General features: G+C 40.7%; 2 protein-coding genes across 3 annotated transcripts in view; both read right to left on the bottom strand.

Annotated features, from left to right (window-relative positions):
- LOC110524708 (G-protein-signaling modulator 2) overlaps window positions 1-5,293 on the bottom strand; it is a 28,846-nt gene extending 23,553 nt beyond the window's left edge. The window contains exon 1 of one of the 2 annotated variants that reach the window (XM_036978596.1): window positions 5,158-5,293. The gene's annotated coding sequence lies outside the window, so the exon portion shown is untranslated. The remainder of the gene's footprint in view (window positions 1-5,157) is intronic. The other variant, XM_036978593.1, reaches the window with a different exon arrangement.
- Window positions 5,294-9,283: 3,990 nt separating this feature from the next.
- stxbp3 (syntaxin binding protein 3) lies at window positions 9,284-18,962 on the bottom strand. Its single transcript, XM_021604573.2, has 19 exons — window positions 18,853-18,962; window positions 18,168-18,217; window positions 17,833-17,914; window positions 17,111-17,187; window positions 16,876-16,948; window positions 16,662-16,762; window positions 15,839-15,987; window positions 15,022-15,130; window positions 14,635-14,759; window positions 13,505-13,603; window positions 13,360-13,417; window positions 13,155-13,220; window positions 12,819-12,899; window positions 12,569-12,704; window positions 12,190-12,296; window positions 11,858-11,959; window positions 11,059-11,144; window positions 10,551-10,699; window positions 9,284-9,970 (listed from the first exon to the last, which is right to left on the bottom strand). The coding sequence occupies exons 1-19, from the start codon at window positions 18,956-18,958 to the stop codon at window positions 9,870-9,872; spliced, it is 1,857 nt and encodes a 618-aa protein (XP_021460248.2). The 5' UTR covers window positions 18,959-18,962; the 3' UTR covers window positions 9,284-9,869.
- Window positions 18,963-19,480: the final 518 nt, after the last annotated feature.

The raw sequence follows: 19,480 nt of genomic DNA, 5'->3' as shown, positions 1-19,480 counted from the left end.
GAAACCTGGCACCATCCCTATACTCAAAAAAATTAGAGGTTCAACAAGGGTTCTTCTAAGATCCTCAAAGTTCTTCGAATAATCCTTTTGGGGGCATTAAAATGGCCCCCAAAAGGTTCAACCAAGAACCCCATAGGAGGTGGGGTTAATCGAGGAACTTCATTAGTTTGTGGGGGTTCTTGCAGGAACTGAACTGCCCAACTGAAACATTTGGATTTGAAAGGACAGAAGGTGCAAGCACTTAACTGAAAAATTTAAAGATCTCCTCAATTTCAGGTAAGGTTTGTACCTTGTATGATCTAAATTTATATTGTTTATGATAATACCATCGCTTTTCATAATTCTGCCAATCTTTCTAAAACAGAAAATGGACACAATTCAATGGATATAAAATCAACAAAGAGGTAAGAATATGTTGGCTATAAGAATTATGTTAAAGGCTAGCTGTATTGGGTGCAGATGACTGAACTGCACACTTTTGTGTCTGCAGGTATACAGACGAGGAGACATACACAGGTATGTCAATTGGTATTGGTATGTTACGCAGATCACATGTACCATCCACCCTTACCTCTTCAATGAAAATCCCATAGGCCTCTACATTATGGACAAGGTATGTGTATGAAAACCATTATCGAAACATTCAACACAAAAACCAAGGTATTAATTCTGTTGTGGGCATGTTTTGTTAATCATATGTATTTACTATTTTTAGATTCAGACTCACCCTCTCTACACCTCTGAATATAACAGGAAACCTGTTCGCTCACCATACACTGCAAAATCATTCTGGCTATGGATAAGGAGAACATCAACCCGCCAGAGGATATATCCATTGGACCTGGGGCTCTACTGCGAGTTTACCTCGTTTAAGACTTTTTTTATTCTGCTTTGCCACTAAAATCATAATAAACACTGAACTAAAATATTGTGTTATTGTTATGATTAATAATAGGGGAGGGGGGTAGTTCAAAATTTAACACCAAAAGGTTCTTCGAGGATCTATTGAATGGTTATTTAAAGAACTTATAGGGGTTACCCCACATATTCAATTTGAAGAACCCTTAAATGATACTCCAGGGACCTTTTCTTTTTAGAGTGTACGGTGAAGCATGGTGGTGGCCGCGTCATGCTGTGGGCATGCTTTTCAGCGACAGGGACTAGGAGACTCGTCAGGATCAAGGCAAAGATGAATGAAGCAAAGTACAGAGATCCTTGAAGAAAACCTGCTCCAGAGAGCTCAGGACCTCAGACTGGGGCAAAGGTTCACCTTCCAATAAGACAACGAACCTAAGCACACAGCCAAGACAATGCAGGAGTGGCTTTGGGACAAGTCTCTGAATGTCCTTGAGTGGCCCAGCCAGAGCCCGGACTTGAACCCGATCGAACATCTCTGGAGAGACCTGAAAATAGCTGTGCAGCAACACTCCCCATCCAACCTGACAGTGCTTGATGGGATCTGCAGAGAACAATGGGAGTAAATCCCCAAATACAGGTGTGCCAAACTTGTAGCGTCATACTCAAGAAGACTCAAGGCTGTAATCGCTGTCAAAGGTGCTTCAATAAAGTACTGAGTAAAGGGTCTGAATATGTTAATGTCATATTTCAGTATATTTATTTTTGATGAGATTTCAAAACCATGTTTTTGCTTTGTCATTATGGGGTATTGTGTGTAGATGAATTAGGGGGAAAAACTATTTAATCCATTTTAGAACAAGACTGTAACCTAACAATGTGGAAAAGGTAAAGGGGTCTGAATACTTTCCGAAGGCACTACATATTGCAGCTTTAAATCTACTTAAGTCTATGGCAAGACCTGAAAATGGTTGTCTAGCAACGATCAACAACCAATTTGACAGAGCTTGTAGAATTTTGAAAATAATAATAAGTCTTAGTCTGTTTTGTGTAAGTCTCTAACAGCTGTAAGCGCTGCCAAAGATGCTTCTACAAAGTATTGACTCAGGGGTGTGAATTTATGTAAATTATATATTTCTGCATTCCATTTTAAATAAATTTGCAACAATTTCTAAAAACATGTTTTCACTTTGTCATTATGGGGTATTGTATGTAGATGGGTGAGAAACATTTGACAATTTAATCCATTTTGAATTCAGGCTATGACACAGACAAATGTGGAATAAGTCAAGGGGTATGTATGAATACTTTCTGAAGGCACTGTATATATTCCTGCTGAGGCTGACTTTTTTTGGCTCAATGACTGGAAGTCTATGGGAACAGCTAGCTAACGCTAGTGGAATTCGTAATATATCATACAAATTTTAATTTGTAACATATCATACAAAATGGATGATGGGCATCCACAAATCAAGACATACCATATGAACTGCAACACATGATACTAAATGGAGTGAGACAGATTTACATTTCCTATGTTACGTCTACCCCTGAGTCCAGGTTGTTTGAGTGGTGTTTTGGGAAACGTGTCACATCTTCGGCAGTTGTCGTCAATGAGCCAGACCCCCAAATTGAGGTCATCAGGCTAACTTGGGCAGACAATGTCTCTGTGATTTTTTTGAAGATCCATGTCCCTAGAGTTGGAAAATGTGTGATAGCTGGTGCTGCACGCTGCTACAACTACTTTTTTTTTAAATCGCCCATATTGTGCCATTGACATTAGAATGTTGGAAGCTTAGGGGCGGCAGGGTAGCCTAGTGGTTAGAGCGTTGGACTAGTAACCGGAAGGTTGCGAGTTCAAACCCCTGAGCTGACAAAGTACAAATCTGTCGTTCTGCCCCTGAACAGGCAGTTAACCCACTGTTCCCAGGCCGTCATTGAAAATAAGAATTTGTTCTTAACTGACTTGCCTGGTTAAATAAAGGTAAAATAAATAAAAAATTAGCCATAGAATGCCATGGGGCAGCTATGTTTTGGGATTGTACAGTCGTAGCCAAACGTTTTGAGAATGACACAAATATTAATTTCCACAAAGTTTTCTGCTTCAGTGTCTTTAGATATTTTTGTCAGATGTTACTATGGAATACTGAAGTATAATTACAATAATTTCATAAGTGTCAAAGGCTTTTATTGACAATTACATGAAGTTGACGCAAAGAGTCAATATTTGCAGTGTTGACCCTTCTTTTTCAAGACCTCTGCAATCCGCCCTGGCATGCTGTCAATTATCTTCTGGACCACATCCTGACTGATGGCAGCCCATTCTTGCATAATCAATGCTTGGAGTTTGTCAGAATTTGTGTGTTTTTGTTTGTCCACCCGCCACTTGAGAATTGACCACAAGTTCTCAATGGGATTAAGTTCTGGGGAGTTTCCTGGCCATGGACCCAAAATATTGATGTTTTGTTCCCCGAGCCACTTAGTTATCACTTTTGCCTTATGGCAAGGTTCTCCATCATGCTGGAAAAGGCATTGTTCGTCACCAAACCGTTCTTGGATGGTTTGGAGAAGTTGCTCTCGGAGGATGTGTTGGTACCATTCTTTATTCATGGCTGTGTTCTTAGGCAAAATGGTGAGTGAGCCCACTCCCTTGGCTGAGAAGCAACCCCACACATGAATGGTCTCAGGATGCTTTACTGTTGGCATGGCACAGGACTGATGGTAGCATTCACCTCGTCTTCTACGGACAAGCTTTTTTCTGGATGCCCCAAACAATCGGAAAGGGGATTCATCAGAGAAAAGGACTTTACCCCAGTCCTCAGCAGTCCAATCCCTGTACCTTTTGCAGAATATCAGTCTGTTCCTGATATTTGTCCAGGAGAGAAGTGGCTTCTTCGCCTCACTGTGCGTGCAGATGTACTCACACCTGCCTGCTGCCATTCCTGAGCAAGCTCTGTACTGGTGGTGCCCCGATCCCGCAGCTGAATCAACTTTAGGAGACGGTCCTGGCGCTTGCTGGACTTTCTTGGGCGCACTGAAGCCTTCTTCACAACAATTGAACCGCTCTCCTTGAAGTTCTTGATGATCCGATAAATGGTTGATTTAGGTGCAATCTTACTGGCAGCAATATCCTTGCCTGTGAAGCCCTTTTTGTGCAAAGCAATGATGACGGCACACGTTTCCTTGCAGGTAACCATGTTTGACAGAGGAAGAACAATGATTCCAAGAACCACCCTCCTTTTGAAGCTTCCAGTCTGTTATTCAAACTCAATCAGTATGGCAGAGTGATCTCCAGTCTTGTTCTCGTCAACACTCACACCTGTGTTAACGAGAGAATCACTGACATGATGTCAGCTGGTCCTTTTGTGGCAGGGCTGAAATGCAGTGGAAATAATTTTGGGGGATTCAGTTCATTTGCATGGCAAAGAGGGACTTTGCAATTAATTGCAATTCATCTGATCACTCTTCATAACATTTTGGAGTATATGCAAATTGCCACCATACAAACTGAGGTAGCAGACTTTGTGAAAATGTATATTTGTGTCATTCTCAAAACTTTTGACCACGACTGAACATTTGGTAGAGGCACCAAATTGCGCACACACTGCTAGAACTGGTTTTTAAAAATATTTGTAGATGCAGGGCTTTCACAGAATTCACCCAAACAACTTCATTTTTCATTACCTTACCTGTATGAAATATAATTGTAGTATGCCCAAAAATATCTGAAAATGTTCATAATGATTTAGAATACACAACATTTCAGAACTTGTCAAACAACGCTTAAAACGTATCAGGGTTTTCTTTTTAAAGCCATTTATACAGGTAATTCTGATATGTACCCTAGAAGTCAAAGTTCTGTTTACCTGAACATTCTGAAAATGTGTCTGATGGATAGCTTTGAATGTAAGTTTTCCAATGACACCTGATTAAAGGGTATAATTGAGCAATATCTTGTATACTGACATTGTTTGACATAGGGCAAAATGTATGGGATGGGGGGATGAAAGAAAGAGTGATAACACAGAGAAAGTTATCATTTCTGCACTGCTATCACACATTTCCCAACTCTAGGGACATAAATCCATCCCCCTGATCCCCCTGGCTCATGGACTATTAAAACGGGCTCAGGACAGTAGACTACAACATACGAAAGACAATGCAAAAAAAATTGTTAGTAGTCTACATATTCATGTATTTCGCCTACCTTTCCGTGCATATATATTTATGTGCCCCAAAGTTAACAGGCAAAAGTTGTCATACGTGGAGACATCTGGCACATAGTAGCCTAAACAAACTTACCTTAAGTGTATTCAGATTCACCGTTCAAAGAGGTTTAGACTTTAGAAAACTAACAGCAAAATGCTATTTATTGTTTTCAAGTAGATTTTTAGCAAAGACCTTGCTATAGTAGAAAAAAATCCTCCCTCCTTATTTATCTCCCCCTCCCCCAAAAAATACATTGGCCAATGGCGTTATAGAGATTTTGAAGCTAAGCCACGCCTAATTTTTACACGAACCATGTTTCCATCATACTTTTTCATGCGGATGAATTACCTGACACATTAAAAGTAACGACTGGGATGATGGAAACGTTAAGTAAACGGGACACTTTTATAAATGTCGACAGACAATTTGTTCGTTCGACAAGGTGCGATCTTTTCGTGTCGGTAAAATTCATTATGCGACAAACGCCTTTATGTGCAAAGATAATAACCATCAGTAAACTTTGAGTCACGCTGTGATATGTTGAGTGGTCCTCCCTCTACGACTCGTGAAAGCATGCAGATTATTATGCTACAGATGAAATGAGTTATGATAATATCGAGGGTCTTATTCTGGTGACATAATGATCGATGCTTGGCAGCCGTTTGACAAAATACAAATAGGCCTGATATCGCTCTTATCCATAATATTATCATAATGGAGGTCGTCTGCGAGCTGTTGGCTAGTGCGCACGTGCCAAGACCAGAGTGAACACATTTGCAATATAATGCAACAGTTTTTGTGACAACTCAATACAGTTGAAAATGCAATGGACACCTTTGAACTTGTATTTTCCATTCGGTACAATAGAATTTAACAGCAAATGTTATTTTTGTGTGCAGTATGTCATCACGCACATCATTTTATCCACAAAATCAGTTTGATGGAAACATCTCTGGTGGGGAAATGCGCATATTGTTTTATGCCGATTTTAGATATTCGCATGAATATCCGTTTAAAATTGGATGGAAACCGAGCTACTGCATGCATGACCAATTACATTTCAATATGATACATTGTAACTTATTTATTTTTTATTGAACCATGTAGGCTAGTTGAGAACAAGTTCTCATTTGCAACTGCGACCTGGCCAAGATAAAGCATAGCAGTGTGAACAGACAACAACACAGAGTTACACATGGAGTAAACAATAAACAGGTCAATAACACAGTAGAAAGAAAAAAGGAGTCTATATACATTGTGTGCAAAAGGCATGAGGAGGCTTTACCTAGCATGGACTTGTAGATGACCTGGAGCCAGTGGGTCTGGCGACGAATATGTAGCGAGGGCCAGCCGACTAGAGCATACAGGTCGCAGTGGTGGGTGGTATAAGGTGCTTTAGTAACAAAACGGATGGCACTGTGATAAACTGCATCCAGTTTGCTGAGTAGTGTATTGGAAGCTATTTTGTAGATGACATCGCCGAAGTCGAGGATCGGTAGGATAGTCAGTTTTACTAGGGTAAGTTTGGCGGCGTGAGTGAAGGAGGCTTTGTTGCGGAATAGAAAGCCGACTCTAGATTTGATTTTAGATTGGAGATGTTTGATATGAGTCTGGAAGGAGAGTTTACAGTCTAGCCAGACACCTAGGTACTTATAGATGTCCACATATTCTAGGTCTGAACCATCCAGGGTGGTGATGCTAGTCGGGCATGCGGGTGCAGGCAGCGAACGGTTGAAAAGCATGCATTTGGTTTTACTAGCGTTTAAGAGCAGTTGGAGGCCACTGAAGGAGTGTTGTATGGCATTGAAGCTCGTTTGGAGGTTAGATAGCACAGTGTCCAAGGAAGGGCCAGAAGTATACAGAATGGTGTCGTCTGCATAGAGGTGGATCAGGGAATCGCCCGCAGCAAGAGCAACATAATTGATATATACAGAGAAAAGACAGTTGCTGTTTTCAAGGTTACTTTGAGACAAAGGTGGCATTAGACTACTACTACTATCAGTAGACTTGAAGGTCTGTAGCCCACTCTAGTCGGGTGTGTTCAGTAGGCTATTTGAGTAAGAAATTCAATCTGATTCAGATGCCTCTGGATTAGGTGAATGGAAGTAATAACATGCAAGACCACTTAATGTATTGCTTTATATCTCAATTCATGTTGTTCAATCTCTTCTGATCTATTTATAAAATAATAAATGCTGGCCCAGGGAAGTGCTCCCTGCTGGCCCACGTGTTACCTTAACATATATGGATGGTCGCAGACTTTGGACGTTTCCTCTCCACAAGCAATGTTTCCATCCAATTAGCGACAGATTTTCATGCGAATATTCTAAAATCCGCACAAAATCAATAGCCTATGCGCATTTTCCCAGTGACGTTTTTTCATCGAATTGACTTGTTGCAGATTAAAGGATGTGCGTGATGACATAATGCACTTAAAAAATACCTTGTGCAGTTAAATTCCCATGTACCGAATACAAAATACAAGTAAAATGGGTTTCCATCGCATTGTCAACTGTACTGATGATTTTCAACAAAAAAAAATAGCTGATTAGAAATTATTCGGTTGACAGTTTTTATGTGTGGATTAATTGTCAGAGTAGAGGACCTTGTGCATTTCAGGTAAAATAATAACCTAATGTTTATATCCCAGGACAAATTAGCTAGCAACAGCAAGCTAGCTAAATAGGACAAATTAGCTAGCAAGTGCAAGCTAACTAGCTAAATTGCCATAAATGTTTAATGCTTTTCGACCTGTCCCCAAATTAATGTCATTGGTTCAGAGTTTGTTTTGATATTTCGTGATCGTGTCGTGATCGCGTTTGGTGTAGGGGGACAAAATAAATGTATGCACGATGGCGCACGCACGCAGCCGGTTTGGGTTCCATAGTCTAAACTGCATGCTTCCCCGACGAGTCTTATTGGGAGGACCACACAACATTGCGTGACTCCAAGTTACTTCGATAAAATGATTATTAAATACAGTACCAGTCAAAAGTTTGTACCCACCTACTCATTCAAGGGTTTTTCTTTATTTTTACTATTTTCAATATTGTAGAATAATAGTAAAGACATCAAAACTATGAAATAACACATATGGAATAATGTAGTAACCAAAAAAGTGTATTTTAGATTTTAGATTCTTCAAAGTAGCCACCATTTGCCTTGATGACAGCTTTGCACTCTTGGCATTCTCTCAACCAGCTTCATGAGGTAGTCACCTGGAATGCATTTCAATGAATAGGTGTACCTTGTTAAAAGTTCATTTGTGGCATTTCTTTCCTTCTTAATGCGTATGCCAATCAGTTGTGTTGTGACAAGATAGTGATTCTAAATAAATCACTGACAGTGTCACCAGCAAAGCACCCCACACCATCACACCTCCTCCTCTAACCAAAGGTCAATAGGGGGCGCACTAGCACTGCATACCACAGGAGACAGGCTGTGTGGCCAAGTGTGGCCAAGTGGCCAACACCCAACAACATGTCCTTACCTACATTAACTTTCTCTTCACTTAAAGATCAGACTTTACCCTTCCATCATATATATCCTTTTGTATAATACAAGTGCTGAAAATGTATATCCTATACAAGCCAATGCAATGATTCATCTCCAACAATCAATGGACACAATATAAAACATGGCTGTGATACTGTATTTTTTTGGAGAGTGGCTAAAAGTAGGGCAGATTTGATATATAAGCCTCATATCCTCTGGGGGGGGGGCATTGTCTCTTTTTCAGGTATGAGAACACTTTGTTCACTCAATACCCAAGTCCCAGCTCCGCCAGGTACCTCAGACAGAAAACCCTGCTGCGCTTATTGCCTTCTCTATAGAACCTCTGCTTCCTTTCTGTAGCAGCCCACTGGAGAGGATTGGCTTTGAGTACATGTGCTGCAGAGGATCACATTACTGTTGTTCTGATTAAGCATTCTGATCTGTTTCTTTGTCTTCATTATTCAGATGCTTCATATGTCTCCTCAAAACCTGCCAATCGCCAGTATCACCCTAGATCAACTTTCTATTATTGATGCTATCGGTGATGAATCATACATGTTTAAATATATATATATATATATATATGAGTGTTTCAGTAGATGACTCTAGAGCAGTGGTTCTCAATCCTGTTCCCAGGGACCCAAAGAGGTGCACATTGTATTTTGAGTAAGTGAGGGGGTGTATGTGCAAAGTGAGTATCACTCCAAATAATAATCAGACACCATTGAACCATGTCGGCCATTTATTCATCAGCAGTTCAATACAAGAAAATGTAAATCATCTATGACAAAATAAACAGTAATGGAGGGGAGAGAGGATTTAGCTAGCAGCAGACAGACAGTGCTTACATCATATGTACATTATCTTAGCTCCATATATTTTATCCAAATTACATCTCTAAGCATTTCTCAGAAGCTTTCCAACATGGAACATTGAGTGTTTTAAAGCGAGAAAAAAAAAAAACAGGGTGCATCTCAAATGGAACTCTATTCCCCAGCAGGGCACTACATTTGACCAGAGCCCTATGGGCCCTAATCAAAAGTAGTGCACTTTTTATGGAATAAAGGGTGCCATTAGAGACGCACACGCACACAGATTTGATAAAAAGGTAATAAATGCACTTTAGTGTAGGGCACAACGGTTATGTTACAAATATGCACCAGGTTCCAAAGTTAAGTATTAATAATACACATAGCTAATGACTAAACTCTAGAATATGAATTCCCTTCAGTCTTCCATTGATGAAGTTGAGTGCTCTGTGCTCAGGTTTGGGGGAGGGTGTTATGTTTGGGGAAGGGGTACGGGGTGGGTCACTCCTTCACTATTGTAAAGGTCTCCTTGGTGGTGGTTGGTTTACTCAGGGCCTGAATATCATCTAGGAGCTCCATGGGGGTCACAATGTGGGACGATCCTGGAGAAGAAAAAAAATGACGTTTTTAAATAAAATAAAAAGACACACAGATGAAGAACATTCTGTAGCGTTACTTTGCCTGACACTCAAGACCAGGGGCGCAACTTTGGTTTTAGAAAAATATATATATATATTTATATATATATTTTTTTTATCCAATCGGATAAACTCTCCAAAACAGCCTACCCAGTTGCCCCATTTTGCATCACATTCCAATTATAAAACTGGGTGAGACAAATGCAATTTCAAAATGTGGCCCCCGTCCCCAGTGAAAGATGTACCCCTGCTCAAGACTGAACCATACTGTACAGCATTTATTTTTCCATTCATTACCTCCTGTTTTTGTACTACCATTTATTTACAGCAGGGGGTGTCAAGCAGTAGTCCAGTTACTGGGCTGTAGTTAAGGACAATGAGAATGGTTGGTTGACTCTACAAAAGTCTTCAATTCTGTGTTCTCTTCTTGCAATGGAGAAGATCACATTGGAGGCGATGAGAGAGGATGCAACTAACAAGAGATTGAGATTCACCAACGCTGCCCTGCAGCACAGCACGTAGAGTTGCTGCTGTTGTTACACACCTATGATGACCTCGCAGGACTTGACGGACTGTGTGACCTGGTAGGCACTGCGCATCTCTGAGTAGCTAATCCCTCCGATGACAAAGATGATGAGCCTGGAGCCACTCCTCCGCTCATCCTGTGTACTGGCCTTGTGTTTCTGACGGGCACTGGGAGAGGAGAGAAGGAAGGATGGATGGTGTGTGTCAGTGTGAGTCAGAGATTGGAATTCACTCGGAGAGCCATCATTAATAATAGTTACGTTATCATATTTTTTCCATTAGTTAATCAGATCTGTATTCGTAAGTGTTGTAATTTATAACAGAACCATATCCTAGACCTAGACTATAAAGAGATCAGCTTGTGTAACTGACACGCAGTAGCCATAACCCCTTTCCTCAAACCCAATCTATCCTTTGGGTTGCAATTAGTCTATGAATGTCAATCATGTGCACTTTTTTGTTACCACCCTTTACCAAAAGCAAATACCACCAACTGCAGTTGTGTGACAAAGAATGTTGAATCTTACCTGACAGCCCCAGAGCCATTCCAGGCTGCTGGGCACTCTGACTGGTGTGGCCATTCCCTGGTCTCCAGCTTGTTCTCCACAGCATCCTGGAACACCACACAAAAAGTATTCAGTCATCATGATGGTGGGGAGGCAGTTACTGGACAATGGGCCTAGGACGTTTTGTCATTTATTGCAGGTCCAAGGCTGGTTGTGTTGCTTAGCTTTAGTTCATAATAGTTATACTTAGGCTGGTATCAGCCATTAGGAGAATTGATCCTGAATCAGTTGTATTGTTATGGGTCGCGCTTGTAGAGCCTCGATCCACTGTTACACACAGACGCCATTGACAGAGTTAAATAGCACAGTGACCCAGAAAGGGACGGTGTACTGAGTGACGATTGACATATCATAGGCCTTCCCTCACCCATCGCATTTCCTTCCTAATCCCACCCACCCCCCTGTGACCCTAAGGCCACCCAAAAACCTTTATCCCCCTCTGTTTTCTACATCCAAAACAGACTGCATTGACTCACCCATCCTTAACATTCAGGGAATTTCTGTCACCCAGAACACCACAACATGTCTCAGAGTAGGACTACTGATCTAGGGTCTGGTCCACCCTGTCCATGTAATCTACATCTAAAAGGCAAAACTAAACCTAGATCAGCACTCCAACTTTGTGAATATGAGCCCTGGTTCCCATCCCTTCCTAGCCATGTGACTCCCTCCCTACCCCTGTCCCTGAGAAAAGCTAAGTCACACAGTTCTGTTCTGCGAGATAAGGAAACGGTTTATCATTGTTATCATTAACACTGACCTCCATCACGTCTTTGATGACAGGTGTCCATCGGGACAGGCTGTATGTCTCCTCCTGAGTGCGGTCCCTTCGAGATGACCTACGCATTGGGAAGAAGCTCGGCTGGGTGGAGGGGGAGAGAGAGAGTGAGAAATAGGAACATAACAATAACTCAAAGCCCTGTTTAAAGGTAAGAAGATACAAAAGGAGAATTGAAAGAAAGTACACAACCACATCAAACTAGTGAAGTGCCACATTCAATGCACACTGATAGTACTATAGAATCCACCTGGGCTATGAGCCAGCTAAGATCTAGCAGACAATGTACAGTATGCCCTAGAAGTCTCACTTACCGAAGATATGATGGGGACTCCCAGTTCTCGCCAGTTGAGAATGAACTCTCGATCCTCCTCGATCTTAACGTGCTGGATGAGTTTGTTCAGGTTTTCCTCTGTTGTTCCTGTTCAGAACCAAAAAGAAAATGTTTTTAAAAAGAGTATTTGACTAAAGTTAAAATTAAAAGAGATTCTATTGAAAGAATATTCCTATAGCTGAAGCTCCAACGGTACCTTAGTTAAGGGGCAAATAAGGAATTAATGACTTTCCATTTTCAAACCGTAGACTCATTACAATTTCAATATAATAGATGCCATATAAAAATGACTAAATGATCACATGTAAATATAAAGACAGACTGTGAAGGCAGAGGGTGAGTCAGAGCAGCAGACCCACCATTGAGACTGAAGATGTAGAGGAGAACAGCTCTGATCTTGTCATAGGTACCATGGGGGTGCAGCAGGACAGGGAGCAGTGTCCTCATGGGGTCCTTCACCTTCACACCCTCCACATCAGACCCTACTGCCAGGTCCTATAGAACAGCGAAGACATAACCTCACTCAGAAAGCACAAGGTCATACATAAGGGACATGTACAGTACAACAGTAGCATTTTGGCCATACATATGAGATGGCATAAAACATACCTGCTCAGCTTTGCAGAGTTTCTCCACGTTCTTCTGGAAGTGGTTCATACAGTCTTCAGTCAAATTCAGATGGACCGTTTTCTGTGGTTGACATTGAAACATGGCTGATGTTTTTTATTCTAAAAATCACATGGCAGTATAAGTGAACAGCTTTAATTTCCATATAAACCCAGCCACCTAATAGGGGATTGATCCGTTTTCCACAATATTGTTTCCATAAAGACCTATCGAAGAAAGCACTACATGACACTGGGCCTCAAAGGCATCACACTCAATCCCATCAGACCAATCAGAATGAGCCAATCAGAGCGGACCAGATCACCTGGCGCTACGTACCTGAGCAACCTGCTTGCGGAAGTGGGGCATCTTCTTCATAAGCTGGGATAAACCGCTTATTGTGATCTAGAAAATATTTAAAATATTGATGAGAAGAAAATAATGATGGGAACTCAAGGGAGGGAGAGGACAAAACCAGATACAGAAAATCTTTCTAGTTTCATGTAGAACAGAGGTGGAGGGAGAACCTAAAATGGCCACCTACCTTTCCATCTGGCTGTTTTTTGTTGGCAGAAATTTCTTTCACCAGTTTAGGTATTTGTCTAGAATATAAAGCATATAGTTAACAAATTATCTTCAGTATAACTATTTCAGAGGTTTAAAAATGTCAAATTGAAATGGATACTTACTCTGACACCTCAGCAATGTGCATGTGTCTGAGTCTGGCCCACAGCTGGTCATCCTCATTCAGCAGGGCCTCCTTCTCAGAACCATCTTTAGACTTGTATCTGGACAGAGAAACAAGTGAACGAACAACGTTTGTCTTACATCATCATGGCGGTGGACTATATGTATGTCTATGTTTACAGTATACAGCACATAGAAAAGTACATAGCCAGCCAAAAGAGACATTACTTTGTGTCTACTGTATAAATGTCTTAGGAGCAGCTACTGTGCAGCTATCCTCTAAATTAATACAGAAAGTCTGTCATATTTATTTTGACCCATTCAGACATTCCAGAACAAGTGAGAACAAAAAAACAGAACACAAGGCAGGGGTTCAAGGGAGAGTAGACCACGGTCGCTAACGGAAAGTGAACTACAGCAAGACTAATGGTCGCTAAGGGAGAGTGAACTACAGCAAGACTAATGGTCGCTAAGGGAGAGTGAACTACAGCAAGACTAATGGTCGCTAAGGGAGAGCGGACCAGAGGAAGACTAATGGTCGCTAAGGGAGAGCGGACCAGAGGAAGACTAATGGTCGCTAAGGGAGAGCGGACCAGAGGAAGACTAATGGTTGCTAAGGGAGAGCGGACCAGAGGAAGACTAATGGTCGCTAAGGGAGAGCGGACCAGAGGAAGACTAATGGTCGCTAAGGGAGAGCGGACCAGAAGAAGACTAATGGTCGCTAAGGGAGAGAGGACCAGAGGAAGACTAATGGTCGCTAAGGGAGAGCGGACCAGAGGAAGACTAATGGTCGCTAAGGGAGAGCGGACCAGAAGAAGACTAATGGTCGCTAAGGGAGAGCGGACCAGAGGAAGACTAATAATATATATATATATTTTTTTTAATAATAATAAATATATTCAATTCAACAGAAGCTTTAATCCAAAGCGATTTACAGTCATGCGTGCATCCATTTTATATATGGGGAGCCCTGGGAGTCCAACCTGGGGAGCTCCGGGAGTCCAACCCACAACTCTGGCAGTGCAAGTGCCATGCGCTACCTGAGCCATACAGGACTAATGGTCGCCAAGACATCAGCTAATGGGGATCTGAATATAAAAAAAACTGTACTGGGACTGAGCTGGGTTCTCACTTGTAGGTGTCGTTCTTGATTGGGACAAGGTCGTAGGCCATGGCCTGATAGGTCAGCTCATGTAGGATGGGGGTCACAGGGTCAAAGCCCCTCTCTACGATTAACAGCTGGGCCTGGGTTTTTCCCTGAGGGGAAAACACAACACACACAGAAAGAGGTATCAATTATTTTGTAGTGTCGTACTATTATAGTATGTGGCTGGCCTCACTAGCCTCACAAACTAACACAAATGACCATGCTAACCTTCCAACTAAACACAACATCTAGGGCATTAATGTAGCCTATTGGCTGGTGTCCGTCATCTCTAGCTATTTTCTAACGCTCTCGGTTAAGTCCTTATTTATTGTGTCAACTCCCTGCTGACAACAGGCAAGGTGTCCGCCTCACCTTTTTCTTGCTATTGTCATCCATATCGTAGTGCTTAGTCAGTTTGTAATCCACCAGTGCTGCTAGCTGTTTGGCGTTATCCAGAGTGGTGTTCTCCAACACGGTCTCCCTGACAAAATACATGGTTATGTATGAGTTATATACATCATAGACGGTAACAAACATTTTTTGTTTGTTTCTTTCTGTTACAATTGTTTCTGATACACCTTACAACAAAATTCTTAGTAACAGAACAGCAGAGTCATATATATATATATATATACACACACACAAGGCAACATTAAACATGTTACCCCCCACAAATGATTGGCCAATTGAGATATCGCGTGACTAACAAATTTCAGTTAATCATTATAGCTCCCACCTCAGGCCAATCAGTGTAATTTTGTAAATGCTGGATCTCTATGGCAAGACGCATCATTCACCCTATTTTCATCCAAATCGGCCCAGTGCTGTCTGAGATGTCGTGTGTGACTAACATGCAAACAAACGTATGGCGGCAGATCCACAGTCCCCTCCCCGATTTAATTGTGGGGGACAAAGTTTATGATGATTATTCATTCAAATGTTGTGGAAGTCAGTGACACTCTTTCCTATGAGTAAACAATCAAGGTGTGACTACAGAACACTTTAGACATTTATAGTAAAAATATTATATCCGACAGTTATATAATGCAATTCCTTTCGGTCTTTGTAATACATATTCCCATAAAGAATAAAAAACTCAGAATGTGCTTGGGGGCTGAGGAGAACGAGTTGTGTCAGAAGTGGTGTAAACTGAGAAAGCAGAAGCTCTTATCTCCTCTCCCTGACTCACTTCTTGTATCTGACCCCTGGGTTCTCGTCCAGCGTGGCACAGAGAGTGACGATCTGGGCTGCCAAAGTCTCCAATGTCTTCACTTTGTCCTGACTACAGTGAGGGCTGTAGATACTGCGGAAGGCCCCAGGGTTATCACAAGTGAACACCTGAAACATAAAGGATTGCTATACACCGATCATATGTAATGCAGCCTTATCTACATATTCTGATCAGATATTCCAAAAAGAACATTCTCAATTTGGACCAACATTTTGAGTAGCACTGATTCTTTGTAAATTAACGTTGTATTGTGGTGATTTGTTTCTACTCAGATTAATTTAATAATAGGATTATTATGATGTTACACATGGATGAGAGGAGCATCCAGAAATGTCATTGTGTGTGTGCCATTTATGAAGGCCAAGGTTTTTTGACTGAGTTCATTGTGTTCAGTTTCACTCTCAAATACTAGGTGCCAATAACACACAATAACTGACTAAATCTCCCCATAGTCCTCCATTCTTAACTGATAAACATCTAACTGTCTCGCCCAATAAAACAGGAATTTTGAATATAATGAAACCTACAAGTGTTACACAATTCAGATTTTCCGTTAGAGAATCATAGTGTTGACAGATTGCCTCAGCGTATTATTACATCATAAAGGTTTTCAAGTAATGCCCTTGCAGGGTGTTGTGATCCCTTTCTTCCCCTACTGAAGTCCAGCACCTGCAGACACTCACAGACCAACAACCATGAATAATCTAGCCAACATGGTAAAAGTCAGTGTCAGGAATAAAACCAGATAATTATAGAAAGCCTGAGAAGAACAACCACTTACCTGTGACTCCTGGGGCAAGAAGGAAATGTTTAATTCCTTACAGACACGTATATACTTTCCACAGTACAGTTTCATTTTGTTGAACAACTCATCCGAACAATCTGGAGAGGAAAAAAAATAGTGCCAGAATTTACAATCAACTCATGAAATTGGTCTACCTTTTTCTAATGATTTGCATCAAAACTAAATTATCCTTTCTACAGTATATACTTACAGTCAGTGAAATAAACGTATGCTGCTTTGTACTTGGGTTTCAACTTGAAGTCACCAATGAAGGCATCCACACACTAAGCACAGTATGGAAATATTGAATTACAAATACACATTCACAGCACTGTCAAACCTAGTACACATGAATAACAGTTGTATTGTGTTGTTTGTAATGATGATCAATGTAGACATTTCAATATTGAAGTGGGGTATGGTGTACAGATATCTAAATGTCGAACCTTTGCTGTCGGGGTCATGAAGTAGATAGCCTTCATTTCTAGTACAGGCTCTCTGCTTTTGTAGAGGTCCTCCACAACTAAGAGAAAACTCAGTTTAATTTCAGGTCATGGTGCAGATATCAATAATACCACTTTTAACTGTTTTAAAGGTCCTGTTTTAATCTCAATATGAAATTATTTCTGGGTAACAATGAAGTACCTCACTGTAATTGTTTTCAATTAGAATGGTCAAAAGGACACAAAAATAGCTTCTCAGCCGAGGGCAATTTCTCTTACACTAAAAGGGCATTAATATAATTTTCACAATTTTACAGTATTGTTAAAAAATAAGTGTGGAAATACTTTTTTTTATTATTACGTTTTTGACTGAACTGGACCTTTAAAACATATTCAAAGTTGCCTTGGGCTATTTGTACATAAGCAGTTCTACACTAACGATATGTTAGTTATTCTTATGCTGTGGTGGGGACACATTCTTATATTCATCTTACACATAAACGAAACACAGCCTTACAGGGATCTAATAGTTTCTATACCCCCACTCCATGAAACAGAAGCGTCACTTTGATGTGTGAAAACTTCCACCACTTTCAATGTAGTTCTCCAATTACAACCAAAGTAATATTTATGGTTTGAAATCATAGTTACAATCCCTAATGACGGGAGACAAGGCCAAGCATTAGACATCTATGGAAATTATCATTTCAATTAGTGCCACATACTGGTAATTCCCTCCTGCATCAAGTCGGACATTTTGCAGCATGACGACAGAAGCTTGGTGGTGAAGTGGTCCAATATCAATATCTGAGAAAGAAAAGATGTTATGACCTTGATATGAAGACACCTTTTTGATTCAGTTAGTGTTGTACGTGGCACATGAGACAAGAGAGATGTACGTCATCAGCATAGCATACACTTCTGCTTGATAATGTATTGTATCAAAACAATGACTGGATAGTATGCTGTCGGGAATACAGCACTTAACCCATTACATGGGCTTTATGTAACGTGATGGAATGCAGTCAATGTCTGCAATAAACAGATCCAGTCCTCCTACCTTCCATATTTCTGACTTCTTGCAATCCTCGATGATCGTTTCCTTTATTCCTAGTTGAAAGAAGAATGGCAGTTCGCAAATACTGTATAGTTGACAGCCCCTAGGCTACATTATTATAGACTGTCTGAAAGCTGCCCCCTCCCACAATGATCTAACCGGCAAAACAATTACATATCTTATTTCTCTTATCTAAAGCCAACCCACACAGACATTTTATTTTCATATTTGTTGACAGTGCACTGACCAATGATGTGTATACAATGACCTAGCCGTCTGCCCAGAACAGCTGCGGCTACTAACTAGCTAGGTATCGCTAGGTAGTTAGCAAGTTAGCTATCTGGCTAACATGGCTGGCTAACGAACCAAATTGGATGGGGTTCCCCATTGCTATTCATGTGCAAACAAGTTATATGGTATAACTAAGAATCGCAGTTGTAATCACCAAGTAGATAAACACCCAAAATTGAACACACTAAAGTTCATTTCGGAACTCTTTGGCCACGGACACATGGCTAGTTTGCAAACTTCCGTATCAGAAGTTATGGCTAGTTGACATTCCATTGTCAGAGAAGAACAACACAACTTTGCAAAAGTTCAAGTGAATAACATAATTTAAGTAACTATTAGTTCGAAATAAGCCCGATACTTTCAGTAGCTAAACGTTGCCATAATCAGTTTCACTTACTTTGCCAAACTACTCTTTTTAGCCCGTGCTCTGAAACTGTTGCCATCTTGTTTCTTTTTTTCCAATTTCCACTGGCGCTTGCCCTGTCCCGTACTTTGTGCGTCATCCGTGTCGAGAACTGCGCCCGAGTAGTCTGTTGTAGTCCGAATTATGAGAAATTGTAGTTTTCGAGGTTCAGAATTTTATTTATTTATTATTATTATTTATTTCACCTTTATTTAACCAGGGGCCTGTTGCACAAAACTAGGATAAGGGATTAAGCCAGGATATCTTGGTGATCCTGGCTCAATTGATCCGTAATCCGGTTGCACTAAAGATGGATAGGGGGCAGGAGGATATGTTATGGTATAAATTACCATGGAGATTTATTCTGTGGAGCTAGCCTGCTCCAGACCAGGCTAAATTCCAGGATCTATTTAATCTCATCCCTAATGTCAGTCAGCAGTCACCACAAATGGAAACCAATAGTTATTTCACTGCTCACTATACATTGTTATCACATATAACTAGACCCACTGTTATTTAAACGTTTGTGATCATTAATTTCAATGATTTTGGATAAAAAATGATTTTTAGATGATGTTGCTATCATTAGATAATTTACAGTTTCCCATAGACTATAAGGCTA

The sequence above is a fragment of the Oncorhynchus mykiss genome, chromosome 5 (genome assembly GCF_013265735.2).
Source record: "Oncorhynchus mykiss isolate Arlee chromosome 5, USDA_OmykA_1.1, whole genome shotgun sequence".
Lineage (NCBI taxonomy): Eukaryota > Metazoa > Chordata > Actinopteri > Salmoniformes > Salmonidae > Oncorhynchus > Oncorhynchus mykiss.
This window is presented reverse-complemented; position numbering and strand designations above follow the sequence as displayed.